Source organism: Diospyros lotus, chromosome 10 (genome assembly GCF_014633365.1).
Source record: "Diospyros lotus cultivar Yz01 chromosome 10, ASM1463336v1, whole genome shotgun sequence".
Classification (NCBI taxonomy): domain Eukaryota; kingdom Viridiplantae; phylum Streptophyta; class Magnoliopsida; order Ericales; family Ebenaceae; genus Diospyros; species Diospyros lotus.
In genome coordinates, this window is record NC_068347.1 from 24383076 (window position 1) to 24397362 (window position 14287).

Below are 14287 nucleotides of genomic sequence, written 5' to 3' on the forward strand. Positions count from 1 at the left end.
TGTCATGTCTAGAGGCAGATGAAGTAGAAGCCATGATTGGCTACCGGGTTGTGTCTCTCCCCTTGAGTCTTTCTTGAAATCTTGAATGTGGAAGACGGTTGTTCTGATACTAGATTGTTGTCACAATTCCCGCTTTCACACACACTAGGATATCCCTTAAGAATAAGACACTCACTCACACGAAGTAGGACAGAATTTTAAGAAACAAGAAAACAACACAGAACTCAAATACGTGACACAAAAAGATTTATCCTAGTTCGGATCTCCTTCTAAGAGATCCTACATCCAAACTGATGAGGGTCTTAGCTTCACTATCTTGAAATTAGAAGAACAAATTACATGCACTGCACTCTCTCACAGCCCTATACACAAGTTGTCCTAACCAGAGATTACAAAGCTATAACACAAACTTCTCTCTCGCATACAGAGCACATGCTCTTTCTCTCAAGATAGAATCAAACCAGTAGTTGGAATGACCCCCCTAGCCCTTTATTTATAAACCATAGAGGGCGGGAGTTACAAGGATTTAAACAAAACCACTAGTCGCCTTATACACGTGGCGGTTACCGTTACAATATGTAACTAAAGGACTTCCAGAAGCCTGCTGATACTCGCATCCTTCTCTGATTCTTTCTTCTCCCGAGTCTCAAGACTAATTCTAGGCAAATCTTTTTACACATATGCCATGGCAAAATCTAAAATAGCTTTGTCCTTGTTATTTATTTCTCCAAATTCATAACCTCCGTATACATCTTTGTACCCATTCACTTCTCTACCCACATAACCATTTAAGTCAGCTCCTATAATGATCTCTCCTCTTAAGTATTTCTTGCACTAACCCCTCAAAATCCACCCAAAAATTTGTTTTTATTAGACCTCTTTACCCAACTTGTGATGCATGCATATTAACAATATTCATAGTGTCTTTTCCAAACAAGAGTTTAGTTGCAATAATCGGTTTCATATTCTCTTCATGTTCACTACCCCATCCTTTAAAATCTTATGCATAATAATTCTCAATCCATTCCTTGCACAATCCTTCCCTTAGTACTAAAATTTACATCCAGATTATGTCAACATTTTAACCTACTCTCCAACCCATCTCATCTCTTTGAGGAACTTAACATAAATTTTTCTCCTGATCATCATACTGACCTCTTCTATAGATTTTACTACTAAAATCTCAATGTTCCATGATCCAACCTTCAATCTATGATCATGAATGAACCTTTTTACTCCCTTCCGTCCGTAAAGTATGAGAACTCTTGTTTAAAGATTTAACACTATATTTGGGCACCAATACAATGGCCCTAGCACATTTTTTAATGCATTAAAGCAATATAGTGCATTGTTAAGAGGGTTATGCTCCAACCATTTTCTAAATAAGAGGAGCTTTTAGCTTTTATTTGAACCCGCTGCAAACCCAAATCTCAAAGAACCCCACAACAAAATAGCTAGAGAAGGCCCAATATTGACATGTTTTATGAATTGGTGTAACCAATGACAGATATTTGGATGCATTCTACTTAGTGTACTCCCATGGGAGAAAAAAGAAAAGAAAATTTTGGTATTGTTTTGTAAGAAAAGGGTTTTCTTTAACTAGAAAAAGAAATTGTTTGGAAAAGAAAATAACTTTTTCGTGCATATTTTCCAAAGGAAAACTCATGTGTTTGCTTGTATCATAATATATATTACATATTAATTGATTATTGAATCACCCTGTATTTATTATATTAGTTTAGATCATAGGTTAGCATCAAGCAGTGTTCGAAAACTCGGCCTAGGCGGCCGCCTAAGCAGCGCTGAGGCGCTAGGCGGACACAGACCGCCGCGATTATGGCCTAATCGACCCCCTTAGGCGCCGGCCCGGCTAATCAGTACCGGGCGGCCGCCTAGCCGATTAGGGTTTTTGTTTCCCCTTACCTTGTCGATTTTCCCTTCTCTCTCTTGCACACCACCGCCGACTGTCTCTTGTCGAGTCGCCGTCGCCGTCGCCGTCGCTACTTGCCCTTTCTGTCAAAGCCTCTCTCATCGCACACCGCTGCCGTCTCTTGCGGAGTCGCCGTCGCCGCTTTCCATTTCTGTTAGCCTTTTCGTCTCACGCTGCCACCGCCGACCTTCATTGCACTCTGCCTTCCAGCTCTCTCTCTCGTCTTCCTCACCCTGCGGTAAGCAATAAGCAAGCAGCAAGCACTCGCGCTTGCTGTTGCCTTGCCTTTTTTTTATTTTTGTTAGTTAATTTATTATTTATGTTAATATTTATTAATGTGTGAATTTGTTATTTAAATATTTATTATTATTTTAAATATTTTAATATTTGTAACTTGTGAGCAAACAAGTTAAATGTTATTTATATTTTAATATTTATAACAACTTCTTGTTGCTGCATCTTGCTATTGTTGGTTCTTGGCAAACAACAATTTATTTTCTCAAGCTTAATTTCATTATTTCACTTGTTTCAACTTTAATTTACTTAAAAATAACATCAAAATGTTTAAAATAAATAAATAAATAAAAATTTCTAGGCCCCACCTAGTCCCCGCCTAGGCGCCCTAGGCGCTAGGCCCTAGTCGGGCGCCCGACTAATGCCTAGCGCGTTTTAGAACACTGGCATCAAGACTGATGAACCAGTCTATTCAGAGGAATTTGGATCGATATTGTCTCCTTTATGGGGTATGCCTCACACATTTTTTGTGTGGGCATGGTCGATGTTATTATTTCATTTATTTTGTTAAACATTCTTGGCAGTCAATTTTGTCACCTACAAGAAGAATTGCATCGTGCATTGGTTTGGTTTATCTAACGAAGGTTGAAATTTTGATGCATTGGCTCCACTTACGTTTGTTATTGGCAATTGGGATTGATTTATAATAACTACATTAGATATGCTTGGCCGTAGTGAGCCAACAATTCACCAAGGGTCATGCACAGGTCACGAGTCCCTATTTGGGTCATGACACTTAGCAAGTCATCCACATAATCCCTCAACAATTAGATTTTATCAATCTTACAATGCTTCCCCTAAAGATTTTGCAAATATTCTCTCCCTTAAATAAGTTCTTTTTGCAAAATGAACCAATTTTTAATAGACCAGAGATGAAATTGATGGCAATTAGAAGTTCCCCAATTGCAAATCTCAAACCCACTCCTAGGGCACTCTAAAGCATAAATGGATAGATAATTAATGCTGAATTAGAACCAATGATTATGTTACTCAAACTATAAACAAAACATGTAGTGTAGATTTCATAGCTTGCCCCAGTACATGGTATAGCAGGTGTAACCTTTGTAGCTGACATATATCTTTTACTTGGCAGTTCTATGACAAGATATGTTCAAAAAGTAACAATGCAATGAGTTTCTGTTCATTTGTTAAACAAAGATAACTGTGTACTTTTAGCATTGCCAAATTCACCATCCAAACTAAAAAGTAAATTGCATACTGCACAAAGCGTGCTGGTGATCAACACCGGTGCAATCAATTTGACCAAACTAAATTTCCCTTAGGGACCAACCACCACATTGCAATAAAAGGATCCCCAAAACAGATGGCATACTTAGTGAAACAGGATAGTGATCAACACTGTGCAATCAATTTGACAATGTTTCATTTGCCTTGGGAGTTAAAATTTAAACCACCACAATACAAGCAGGAGAATCCCCAAATATTAACTCCAAGAACAATTAAACTCCAAACACTCCACTATTAGGCACCAAGCAAAACCTAATTAACTATAATCTGTAATGCAGTTTCAAGCGATCATCAAAGGAGTCATCCAAAACAAGTGACAGGAACAAGAAATCATGTATTAAAGAAAAATGGAAATAAAGAAAAGACAGATGGGAAAGAAATACTACTTTTTTTTGCAAAATTTGAGGGCGGTCGAAAATTTCCAATGCACCCAATTCACCCACATCTTCAATGTGAGTCAGCTTCTCAGCGAAACCCAGAGCCATAGTGCCTTTTGCGAAGCTTATCTTCTTCTCGCTCACTCACTCTCTCTCTCTCTCTCTCTCTCTCTCTGAAAAGCAGATTGAAAAATGAAGAGGCAGGGGAAGCAATGTATTCAGCCCTTTCAAGAGCCTCCAAACAGCCAAAAAATGCGGCAATTCTTTCCACGGTGTGATATATAAAAAGAATTTTCCCCCATATGAATTTACTATAATGCCCAAAGCCTACCTTTTTGGTTGGTGCTTTTTTTCAGATTTTTCATAGGTTTCATTGTTTTGAAAATAAAAACAATGTTTAATAATGGACAACTGGGTTAGCCCTTGCTAAAAGCAAGGGCGAAAGTGGGATTTCACCTACTTGCCTGACTGGCAGCTGACCTAGTTGGCCCTTTTATCACTGTCCTTCTGTAAAATTGAAAATAACAAAAGTGTTTATACATTGTTTTCATTTCAGTTTTATTTCCTTCCACACTGACTCTCCAACGACAATCTTGATCACAAGATGAGTTGTCAAGACGCTCAATGACTTTCATGGAAGTTATACTCATTGGCACGGTAATGTGAAGGGTATGCATGGAAAATAAAATTTAAAAAAAAAGTTATTTAAAAAAGTACATGTTTGATTTTTCATTTTTAAATAAAAATGAAACGTGAACAAAAAATAAAATCAAAATCAAAGCTAAAAATTAAAAGCTCTGTCTAACACCTCTTAATAAGAAAAAATCATTGTAACACTTCAAATTGGTAAAATATTTGAATTATTCAGTTTCTATATACCATGTGGTTGAACATATCATTGTTTCACTTAACTTCTATATAAGTTAGACAAATGGACTTGAGTGAAAATTGTATTTGTTGAGCCAAAAAAACAAATTGACTGAAAATAATTTAATATAAAGATGGGGGTTCTTAATCCAAATCAACTGCATAGGATGCACATTATGTGGACATATTGAACACAAATTCTGAAAAGAATTTTGTGAATTTAACTCACATTTAGGTAGAGTTTAAATATTACTTTTCTTCTCAAACACAACCTTATTAAATATTTACTTACAAGAGTGTTCCTAGTGTCTTAATGGGGAAAAAAACACATCCTTTTTATATAAAACGCTGAGATTCTTATATTTGTTAATATTTTATTAATGTCAATTATGTAATCATACAGTACTTATACCATAAGAATGTGTTTAACTTCAAGCAAAACAAGCATATTTTAAAAGATAAAACTTAGATTTGTATTCAATTTTGAGATAACATTATATTTGAGTATGAATCAATATTTTAAGCATGGGACCAAGAATCAAACCGAAAAGGGGAGAGGCTTACGGCTGATGCAAACCAGAAAAGAATTCATTGAAACTTGGATTTAATTTTCACCAACTCCAATCAAAATTACAAGGAAAAAAACTGGGCATTCGAGAGGCCATTAACTATCCCTAAGAACTGAATCCAAAATTGTCTTACCTCCTACAAATTTGTCCCTCCCCTATATTCTCTTCCCTCCTCCTCTAACAGAATTCAGTTTCGCACCTTCTGGGTTGTTACACAACCCAGCGATTTTTCGCACTCTACCCATACGCACATGGCTGATTGTTATGCTAACCAGCCAATTTACTTTCCTACTCTTGCCCCTTGGATCGTCTTTGATACGTCCAATGAACCAGGGGCCTATCATTACTCCCCCCCCAAAACTTTCACCTTGTCCTCAAGGTGAAAAACATGGAAATTGTTGTTAGATCAAGTGGTAAGGCTCCCAAGTAGCTTCTAACGGGGGTAGCCCCTTCCATTGTATGAGCACCTCTAATCCCTGTAAGTTCTTCCCAGTTCCCAGCCGAACTCCGAGCACTGCCTCCGGTTCCACCAACATCTCAAGGTCTTCATTAAGCTATCGAGGAATCTCCACATTAGCTTTCAATGCCCCTCTTGCCTCCCGTAGTAGAGACACGTGGAATACAGGATGGATAGGGCAATGAGGTGGCAGTATCAGCTTATAAGCTACCGGGCCTACCTCTTTCTCAATTTCAAATGGACCATAATTTCGGGCAGCCAAGGATTTCTGACGATAAGGCCTTAATTTCAAATAAACCAAGTCTCCTTCTTTGTACTTCACCACCCTTTTTTTCAGAACTGCTCCCTTCTTCATCACTGCTTGTGCTTTCATCAATTGTGCCTTCAATTCCTCAAGGATTAAATCTCTCTCAATCAACTGCTGCTCCACCATTGAAGCAGAGGTAGTTCCCTTCTCAAACCTCAATAAGGATGGTGGTTCTCGCCCATACACTGCTTGAAATGGAGTCACCTTGGCAGCGGTGTAGTAGGAGGTATTATACCATAATTCAGCCCAAGGTAGCCATATGTACCATACCTTCGGTTTTGAGGAAGCAAAACAGCATAGGTAGGTTTCTAAAGTCCAGTTAACTACCCCCGTTTGCCCATCCGTTTGAGGGTGATAGATTGTGCTTCTATTGAGTTTGGTACCTTATAGTCGGAACATCTCCTCCCAAAATTTGCTCATGAAAATTTTGTCTCTATCTAATACAATGGACCTTGGCATTCCATGAAGTCTCTCCACTTCCTTAATAAAAATTCCTACCACCTCCCCAGCTATAAACGGGTGTTTAAGCTTAATGAAATGCCCGTACTTACTAAGTCTGTCCACCACTACCAAAATTGAGTCCATCTTGCCAGACTTTGGCAATCCCCCTCAGTGGTTGGAACAAGGTTGCATCAAGTTCAATAATTTTTATTTTTAAATAAATATATAAAAATTAGAATTATGATATAAAAATACAAAATTATAATATCTCATACAATTATACATTAAAATTTAATATTTAGGTGAAAAAAACAAATAAAAACTTTAAATGTAAATAAAAACAATAAATAGAAAACTTCCTTGATTTGAAGATGTTTTTGCATCCAACATTTCTCTCCTCTCTCTCCTATCATCAATTTGTTATTACTCTCACTATTCACCACTTTTCTTTCTTCCATATTGATGCGGACACTAATCAAGACCCGGCCCAAGCCAAGCTCGAGCCGACCACGCCGGAATAGTAACACCAGAACAATATTTTAATACTTCATATGTTTTAGAATTCTACATGAAATAGAATCCTAAATCAAGTTTGCGGACACTAATCAAGACCCGGCCCAAGCCAAGGCCGAGCCGACCACGTCGGAATAGTAACACCAAAACAATATTTTAATACTTCATATATTTTAGGATTCTACTTGATTTAGGATTCTACTTCATGTTTCTACTTGATTTAGGATTCTATTTCATGTTTGATTAGGACTTATTTCTATTAGAATTCTAGTTGGATTTTGTTTACAAATATTAGATGGATTTAGATTAGCCAAATACTATAAATATGCCTAGGATTTACAGTTTGTAATCAAGTTTTTCTCAATCAAATTTCAGCAACCTATTTGGGTTTTCTTAGCAAAACAGTCTTGTTTTTGCATCTTCTTGAAAGCCAAGGTTCGGCCATTGAAGTTTGCTCTTTCAAGGGTTTATTTTGGTGTGTTTTTTTCACATACTCGTTACACGCTGCGTCAGGTGGTATCAGAGCGGTTCATCAACCAATCAAATGGTCAATTTTGAAGGTAACGGTAGCAACCAGCCTCATGACGGTGATATGGGCTGCCTGCGGTTTGGAGAACAATCGAAGAACAACGGGAAATAACTCATACAATGTAGCAACAATTGGAGCGAATTCGCAACCAACTGGGCGTTTTACAACGAGTTAAGGATAATCGAAATCGGACTGAGGGCGTGAATCAAGCCGACCACATTAAACCAGGAAAACCAGCCATTAATCCTGTCCTCATTAATCCTAGAAGACCAATGATGGATGATAGCGATGATGAGGATGATCTTGGTCGTATGATAGCCAACCCTAGTGGTAAAGCGATTAGGAGGAATGTGCAGCAACACAACCATTGGGGAAACGACGAGTATAAACTAAAGAATGGCTTTTCGATGAGTTTGGAACTTGATTTTGAAGATTATGTTGTCCCATCAACCTCAACGTTTGCAAACTCAAGTCTGATTTATGCTGCTAACATGACAGAAACTCCAAGGTTATTGACTCATACTGGGGTATTTTCCAGTCCCGAGGGCTCAGGCATTGCTTCGCAATCCAAGGATGATGGTGTTTCTTCTGATCGGCTTGCAACTGTAAAGGAGATGGAGGTCATGGTAGTAGATCCTTCTACAGTTTATTCAGGCTCTGACATGGTTGAATCAAAGGCAATAAGAACATATTCACCTTTGCGATTACAAAAGCAAGATGGTCATAGGGGTCTCTTTGTGGATAGGGGTGTTGGATCTCCCAGACTAGTTAACTCGGGCAATGCAACTATTTTTGGTATTAATCTAAAATTATATTCCGAAACTAAGAATGATGTAGCAGTTGCTGCTATAGCTTATCAAGTGCTTAGACCAAAGGAGGATTCAAGCATCAATATTTTAAATGATGGAATGACTAGGTAGTCATGGAATAAGCCTCTATTCGAAGCAATTGCAAAAGAATACTTCTTCAGGCAAGAAAAATCTACAGATGAATTCGAAAACTATTGAGGAGTCAAAATCAAGAAAGCTGGTGAAAGGAGAAGGACCTGTGATAAAATTTACCAGATTAGAAAAGCACTCAAGATGGAATGCTCAACGTCCTCAATCTAACAGTAATAATACAATGGAGGCAGATGGCAACAAACACGGTAATGGTTGGACCCATGCCAACGAAGATAGGGCTAAGAGGGGAAGAAATGTTTTTGCTCATATTCCCTTAGCAGAAAAGTTCAAACGGTTCAGGACGATGTCAAGCAAAAGTTGCACAAATAAAAAGTATAAGGCAACAGCTGACAAGCATAGGAAACACAAGGTATTTGAGGTTGGAGATGAAGTCGTGATATTCTTGAAGAAGGAACGAATTCTAGCAAGAAAGCAGAACAAGCTCAAGCCAAAGAAGTATTATCCTTACAAGATTACAAAGAAAATCAATAATAATGCTTATGTTGTGGATTTGCCTAATCATATGGGTATTTCCAAACATTTAATGTGGCTAATCTCTCTTTGTACTTACCGGATGTGGATTTGTCATACCCGGATCAAAATTCGAGGTCGAATTTTTTCTCAAATGAAGGTGAATGATGCGGACACTAATCAAGACCCGACCCAAGCCAAGGCCGAACCGACCACACCGGAATAGTAGCACCAGAACAATATTTTAATACTTCATATGTTTTAGGATTCTACTTGATTTAGGATTCTACTTCATGTTTCTACTTGATTTAGGATTCTATTTCATGTTTGATTAGGATTTATTTCTATTAAGATTCTAGTTGGATTTTGTTTACAAATATTAGATGGATTTGGATTAGCCAAATACTATAAATATGCCTAGAATCTAGAGTTTGTAATCAAATTTCAGCAACCTATTTGGGTTTTCTTAGCAAAACAGTCTTGTTTTTGCGTCTTCTTGAAAGCCAAGCTTCGACCATTGAAGTTTGCTCTTTCAAGGGTTTATTTTGGTGTGTTTTTTCATACACGCGTTATAGGCTGCGTCACATATACTACTTAGTACTCACTAATTCATCTTCTAGGATATCTTTTCATCTCTGCTTTCTCCCATTTCTCTCTCCATATGCTTTTTCTATTTGTATTCCCCTCTCTAGTTTGTCTTCTCCTCCACCACCACCCCTCTCTCTCCATAAGCGCTAACTGTTCGTCTTCTCCCCCTCTCCATGTTTGTAAACTTTATAATGTCCTCATCAATAACAAAAGTAGATGTCAATTGTAGAATCAAAAAGTGGGTTCATCAAAGGGGGTCACGACTCATGAGTTCAATATCTTCTACTTGAAATCTTTCTAATTTCATTTTAATTTTTTTTTGTGAAATCAATTCAAAAGATTCACTTTGGTTTGCTAGTTTTGTGTGAAGGGCCAAGCAATCGAACAGTTTTCTAGTTCAACTACCAATTTAAGGCTAAAATCATTGATTTTTCACTTGGCCAATTTTAATTACTAAACCAAACCATTCATCATCTCAGTTGAACTGGTTGAACCAGTTGGTCCTGTCCAGTTCTTATAACATTGGTGTAAACCAAATACGGAGAAGAGTTCTTTTTGTATGAGTTGTGCTGAAGAATTCACCATAGCCTACTAATTACCATCTCTAGAATTGAGAGTGTTGATAAATTTAAATTAAACTTTATAAGATGACTTTCTTAATAGCAACTAAATCACTGAAAATGAATTAAAATACCCTCTTTGTTCTCTTTTAGGATGAATTTTTGTCTTGACAGTATTATCTAGTAATCCAGTTGAATTTATTATATTATCTTTTTTTTTTCTAACATTTGCACTCTGTTTCAATTAAGGGTACACTTGCACTTTTTGCTTTGCCCTTAAGCTCTATAAGGCCTTGGTGCTCAAGCGCACTTAGAGCATTAAAACCATTGATCACATCCAACACTTCTGTAGATTTTTGTCCTATTAAAGCCTCAATATTTCATGATCCAATCTTTAATCTATGATCATGGGCTAACTTTTTGACTCGCATCCATCCATGAAAATGTGAAAACCCTTGTAAATTTAACACTACATCTAGGCACCAATACAACAGTCCTAGCACATTTTTTATTGCATTCGGGCGATATAGTGCATCACTAACAGGCTCACAGTCTATCTATTTTCTAAAAAAGAGAAGCCTTAAGCTTTGACCTGAACCCCCTACAAACCCAAAACTCAAAATCCAAAATCTAGGATCTTAACTAAAACCAAATTTGTACTAGCAATCTACAGACCAACCCAACCCAGAAACATGACTGCTAAAGTAGGCCCAAAATTTGGCATGTTTTATGCATTGTTATGACCAATGACATATATTACACATTCTGTTTAGTGTACTCCCATGAGGGGAAAAAAGAAAAAGAAACGAAAATTTTGGTATTATTTTGTGAGAAAAATAATTTCTTAAACTAGAAAAAATTGTTTGTAAAAGAAAACAACTTTCTTGTACATATTTTCCAAAGGGAAAACTTATTTTTCATATAAACTCGTGTTTGCTTGTACTAATTATGTCATAATATATATTATATATTAATCGAGTTATTGGCTACCTCTATATTTAGTATGTCTAGGATCATAGGTCGGCTTCAGGACAAACAAACCAATCTATTTAGAGGAATATGGGCTGTTATTGTCTCTTTTATGGGTATGCCTCATAAGTGTTCATGTGTAGACATGGTCCATGTTATTATTTCATTTATTTGTTTTACATTCTTAGCAGTCAACTTTGTTACTTGCAAGCAGGATTACATCATGCATTGGTTTGGTTTATCTTAACAATGTTGAAATTTTTTATGCATGTCTCAATTTAAGTTTGATATTGGAAATTGGGATTGATTTATAATAGTGCATTAGATACGGAGACTTGCTTGGCCCTAGTGAGCCAACGGTTCACCCAGGGTAACTTTAGCATATTGCTGATTCAAAAATATTGCCCATTCACACCAAACATATATGCATTTATGACAAAGCCAATTCATCATTATGCATGTTGATCCACAATCAAAATCCCAGATAAGAACTTGATGCATTTGTGTCCTTTGATAACTGCGTAACTTTAGCATCGGCAAGTTCACCATCCAAACTAAAAAGTAAATTACATACTGCATGAAATGTGCTAGTTATCAACATCGGTGCAATCAGTTTGACACTAAACCACCACATTTGCAATAAAAGGATCCCTCAGTAAACAAACAGCATACTTCATGAAACAGGACAGTGCTCGACATTGCTGCAATCAATTTGACTAAATTCCATTTGCCTTGGAGTTAAATATTTAAGCCACCGTAATGCAAGTAAAAGAATCCCCAAATATTAACTCCGAGAACAATTGAACTAGAAACACAAACACTCCACTATTAGGCAACAAGTGAAATTCAATTCTAAATGTGAACCTAAAATGCCAATACCCGAATGTCAGATCTCACCAAGAACTAAACAAGACGGCTTTCGCGGTTCAAATGAAGTTCAAAAATAGAGCTTTATCACAAAACCTAAGTAACAAGAATGTGTACTGCAGTTTACGGGATCATCAAAGTAGTCATCCAAAATAGGAAGTGACAGGAAGAATAAATCACGTATTAGAGAATAATGGAAAGAAAGAAAACAAGAGAAGGAAAGAAAACACTACTTTTTCTCCCAAAATGTGAGGTGGGTCGAAAATCTCTGACATTCCAACGTTGCCCACATCTTCTATGTACGAAAGCTTCTCTGCATAACCCAGAGACATTTGGGTTTCGCTTCGTAAACCCTCTCTTCTTCTTCTTCCTCGCCCGCGCTCTCTCTCTCTCTCCCCTTCCCTCTCTGTAACGTTGATCGAAATATGAAGAGACAGGGGGAAGGTAAGCTGTGTTGCTAAAACTTGAAATGTTTTTAGAGTTCTTTTCAGAAGACGAGTCCAACGCCAACAGGCAACAGAGGCCAAAAATGCGGCAATTCTTTCCGCTGCGTCCTGTGAAAGAATTTCCCCAATTTTGAATTTACTGTAATGCCCAATGCCTACTGCCAACTGTAATGCCCAATGCCTACTTATTTGGCAGGTCAGATGCCATTTTCGGCTTCTTTTTCTTCAAAACAAAAATAAAAATAAAATTAACGATTGATTACTTAATTTTAAAAATAATATTTTTTTTTCTTTTAAATGCAATGCTAAATGGGCCAATTACATCAATCAGCCCAATTCCGACTCTCCCTCTCACTCTTCCAGCTATAAATATTATGAGAAATAAGGTATTAAATTTATTATTCGTATAATACAATATCAAATGCCATCAAGTAATATTTATATTTTATTTATTATTTTAATTTTTTAAATTTATTTTCAAAATCTACAACCACGTATTATTATTAAAATAGTATGAATCTTTATTCACTCCTTTTTTCTCATATATATATATATATATATCGTCTAATGTCAGAATTAATTTTACAATTATGTATACTATAACTCTTATAAAAATCATGACATATTTTGTTCAAAACTATTTTTCTCAAACTTAGCCTACTAGTTAATATTTTTAAAAATTACCTTAAATGTTTTTATGAGGGAAACAACATGCCCCATTAAACAAAGCACTATTTCTTACATTTGTGAGCAGGTGATTTAAAACTGAGATGTATATTTAATTTTGAGATAAATTCATATTACACATACAAGGCCTTTTTCTTTCAGTTGTGATAAAGAATTCACCTGTATTTAGTGCACTAATTAATTGCCTTCCCTACAATTGAGTGTTGATAAATTTAAATCAAATAAACTTTTAAAAGTAATGAAATATATCATTAAAAATAGAGTAATGCTATTTATTAGAAAGTAAAAATGTATAATGAAAAAGTATAGACATGTGCACATTTTTTTAATAAAAATATGTCAATTAAATTAAAAAATTATTTATAATTTAGATAAATAATATTATTCTTGAAAATATCAAACCACGTAACGATATGATTAGAATAGATAGAAATTCATAAAAAAATATATATAAAAAAACAGTCACTAATTATCCCATATAATGAATGAAATTTCACTGTGCATATTTGTGCTGTGTTTCATAGTGGGAAATTTTAATTTTTTATAATGAAAAAACAATTTTATTATTTTTCACTTTCAATAAATTTAATTTTTTTAAAAAGTAAAAACAAACAAACAAACACAATATCTATCAAAAGACAAATAATAAATAATTCCCGGGCGTTATTAAAGGAATGTGAATGAGAATGGGCTGTAATTTTATGAGCAAAAGAAAACACGAATGGGCTGTGCTTGGGCTGTTGACAGCTCATTTTGATGATGATGATATGCTTATTATGGCTTCCACTAAGTAAATAGTTGTCTTAATGGGCAAGTGTATATTTATCCACCTAAATTATTTTCCTTTTTTTTTTTTTTTTGTAAGACCTTAAATTATTGGAGATTTTAACCGTGTCTCTCAACTTACAAAATCATTATATTTAAACATCTTTTAAATATCTACAATACACAGGCATGCCTTAAGTGCTTGAGAACCAAAAATAGCAAACGAAGTCCAATAGCCAAAAGAAGCAATAAATGACGAAGCAATAGAGAACAACACCAATACCGACACTGCTTCAAACCCCTACTTATTATTGAATCGTCGACGAAGCAAAGAACGACACTGGTGTCGCCATCAACCTCCTATCTATCTAATTGAAAAAGAATTAAAAGAAACAAAAACCTAAAAAAATAATGAAGTGGGTTTTATCCAAAATTGGGAGAGTTCATGGGATTGGGATAGA

At 35.9% G+C, this 14287-nt stretch overlaps 1 protein-coding gene across 1 annotated transcript in view; it reads right to left on the reverse strand.

The window, feature by feature from the left end:
- The window catches only part of LOC127811386 (NAD-dependent protein deacetylase SRT1), a 70465-nt gene extending 57966 nt beyond the window's left edge, over positions 1-12499 (reverse strand). Inside the window, exon 1 of the mRNA XM_052351196.1 lies at positions 12162-12499. Within this exon, the coding sequence (XP_052207156.1) occupies positions 12162-12260 (99 nt within the window). The 5' untranslated portion in view covers positions 12261-12499. The remainder of the gene's footprint in view (positions 1-12161) is intronic.
- Between the last annotated feature and the right edge of the window lie 1788 nt (positions 12500-14287).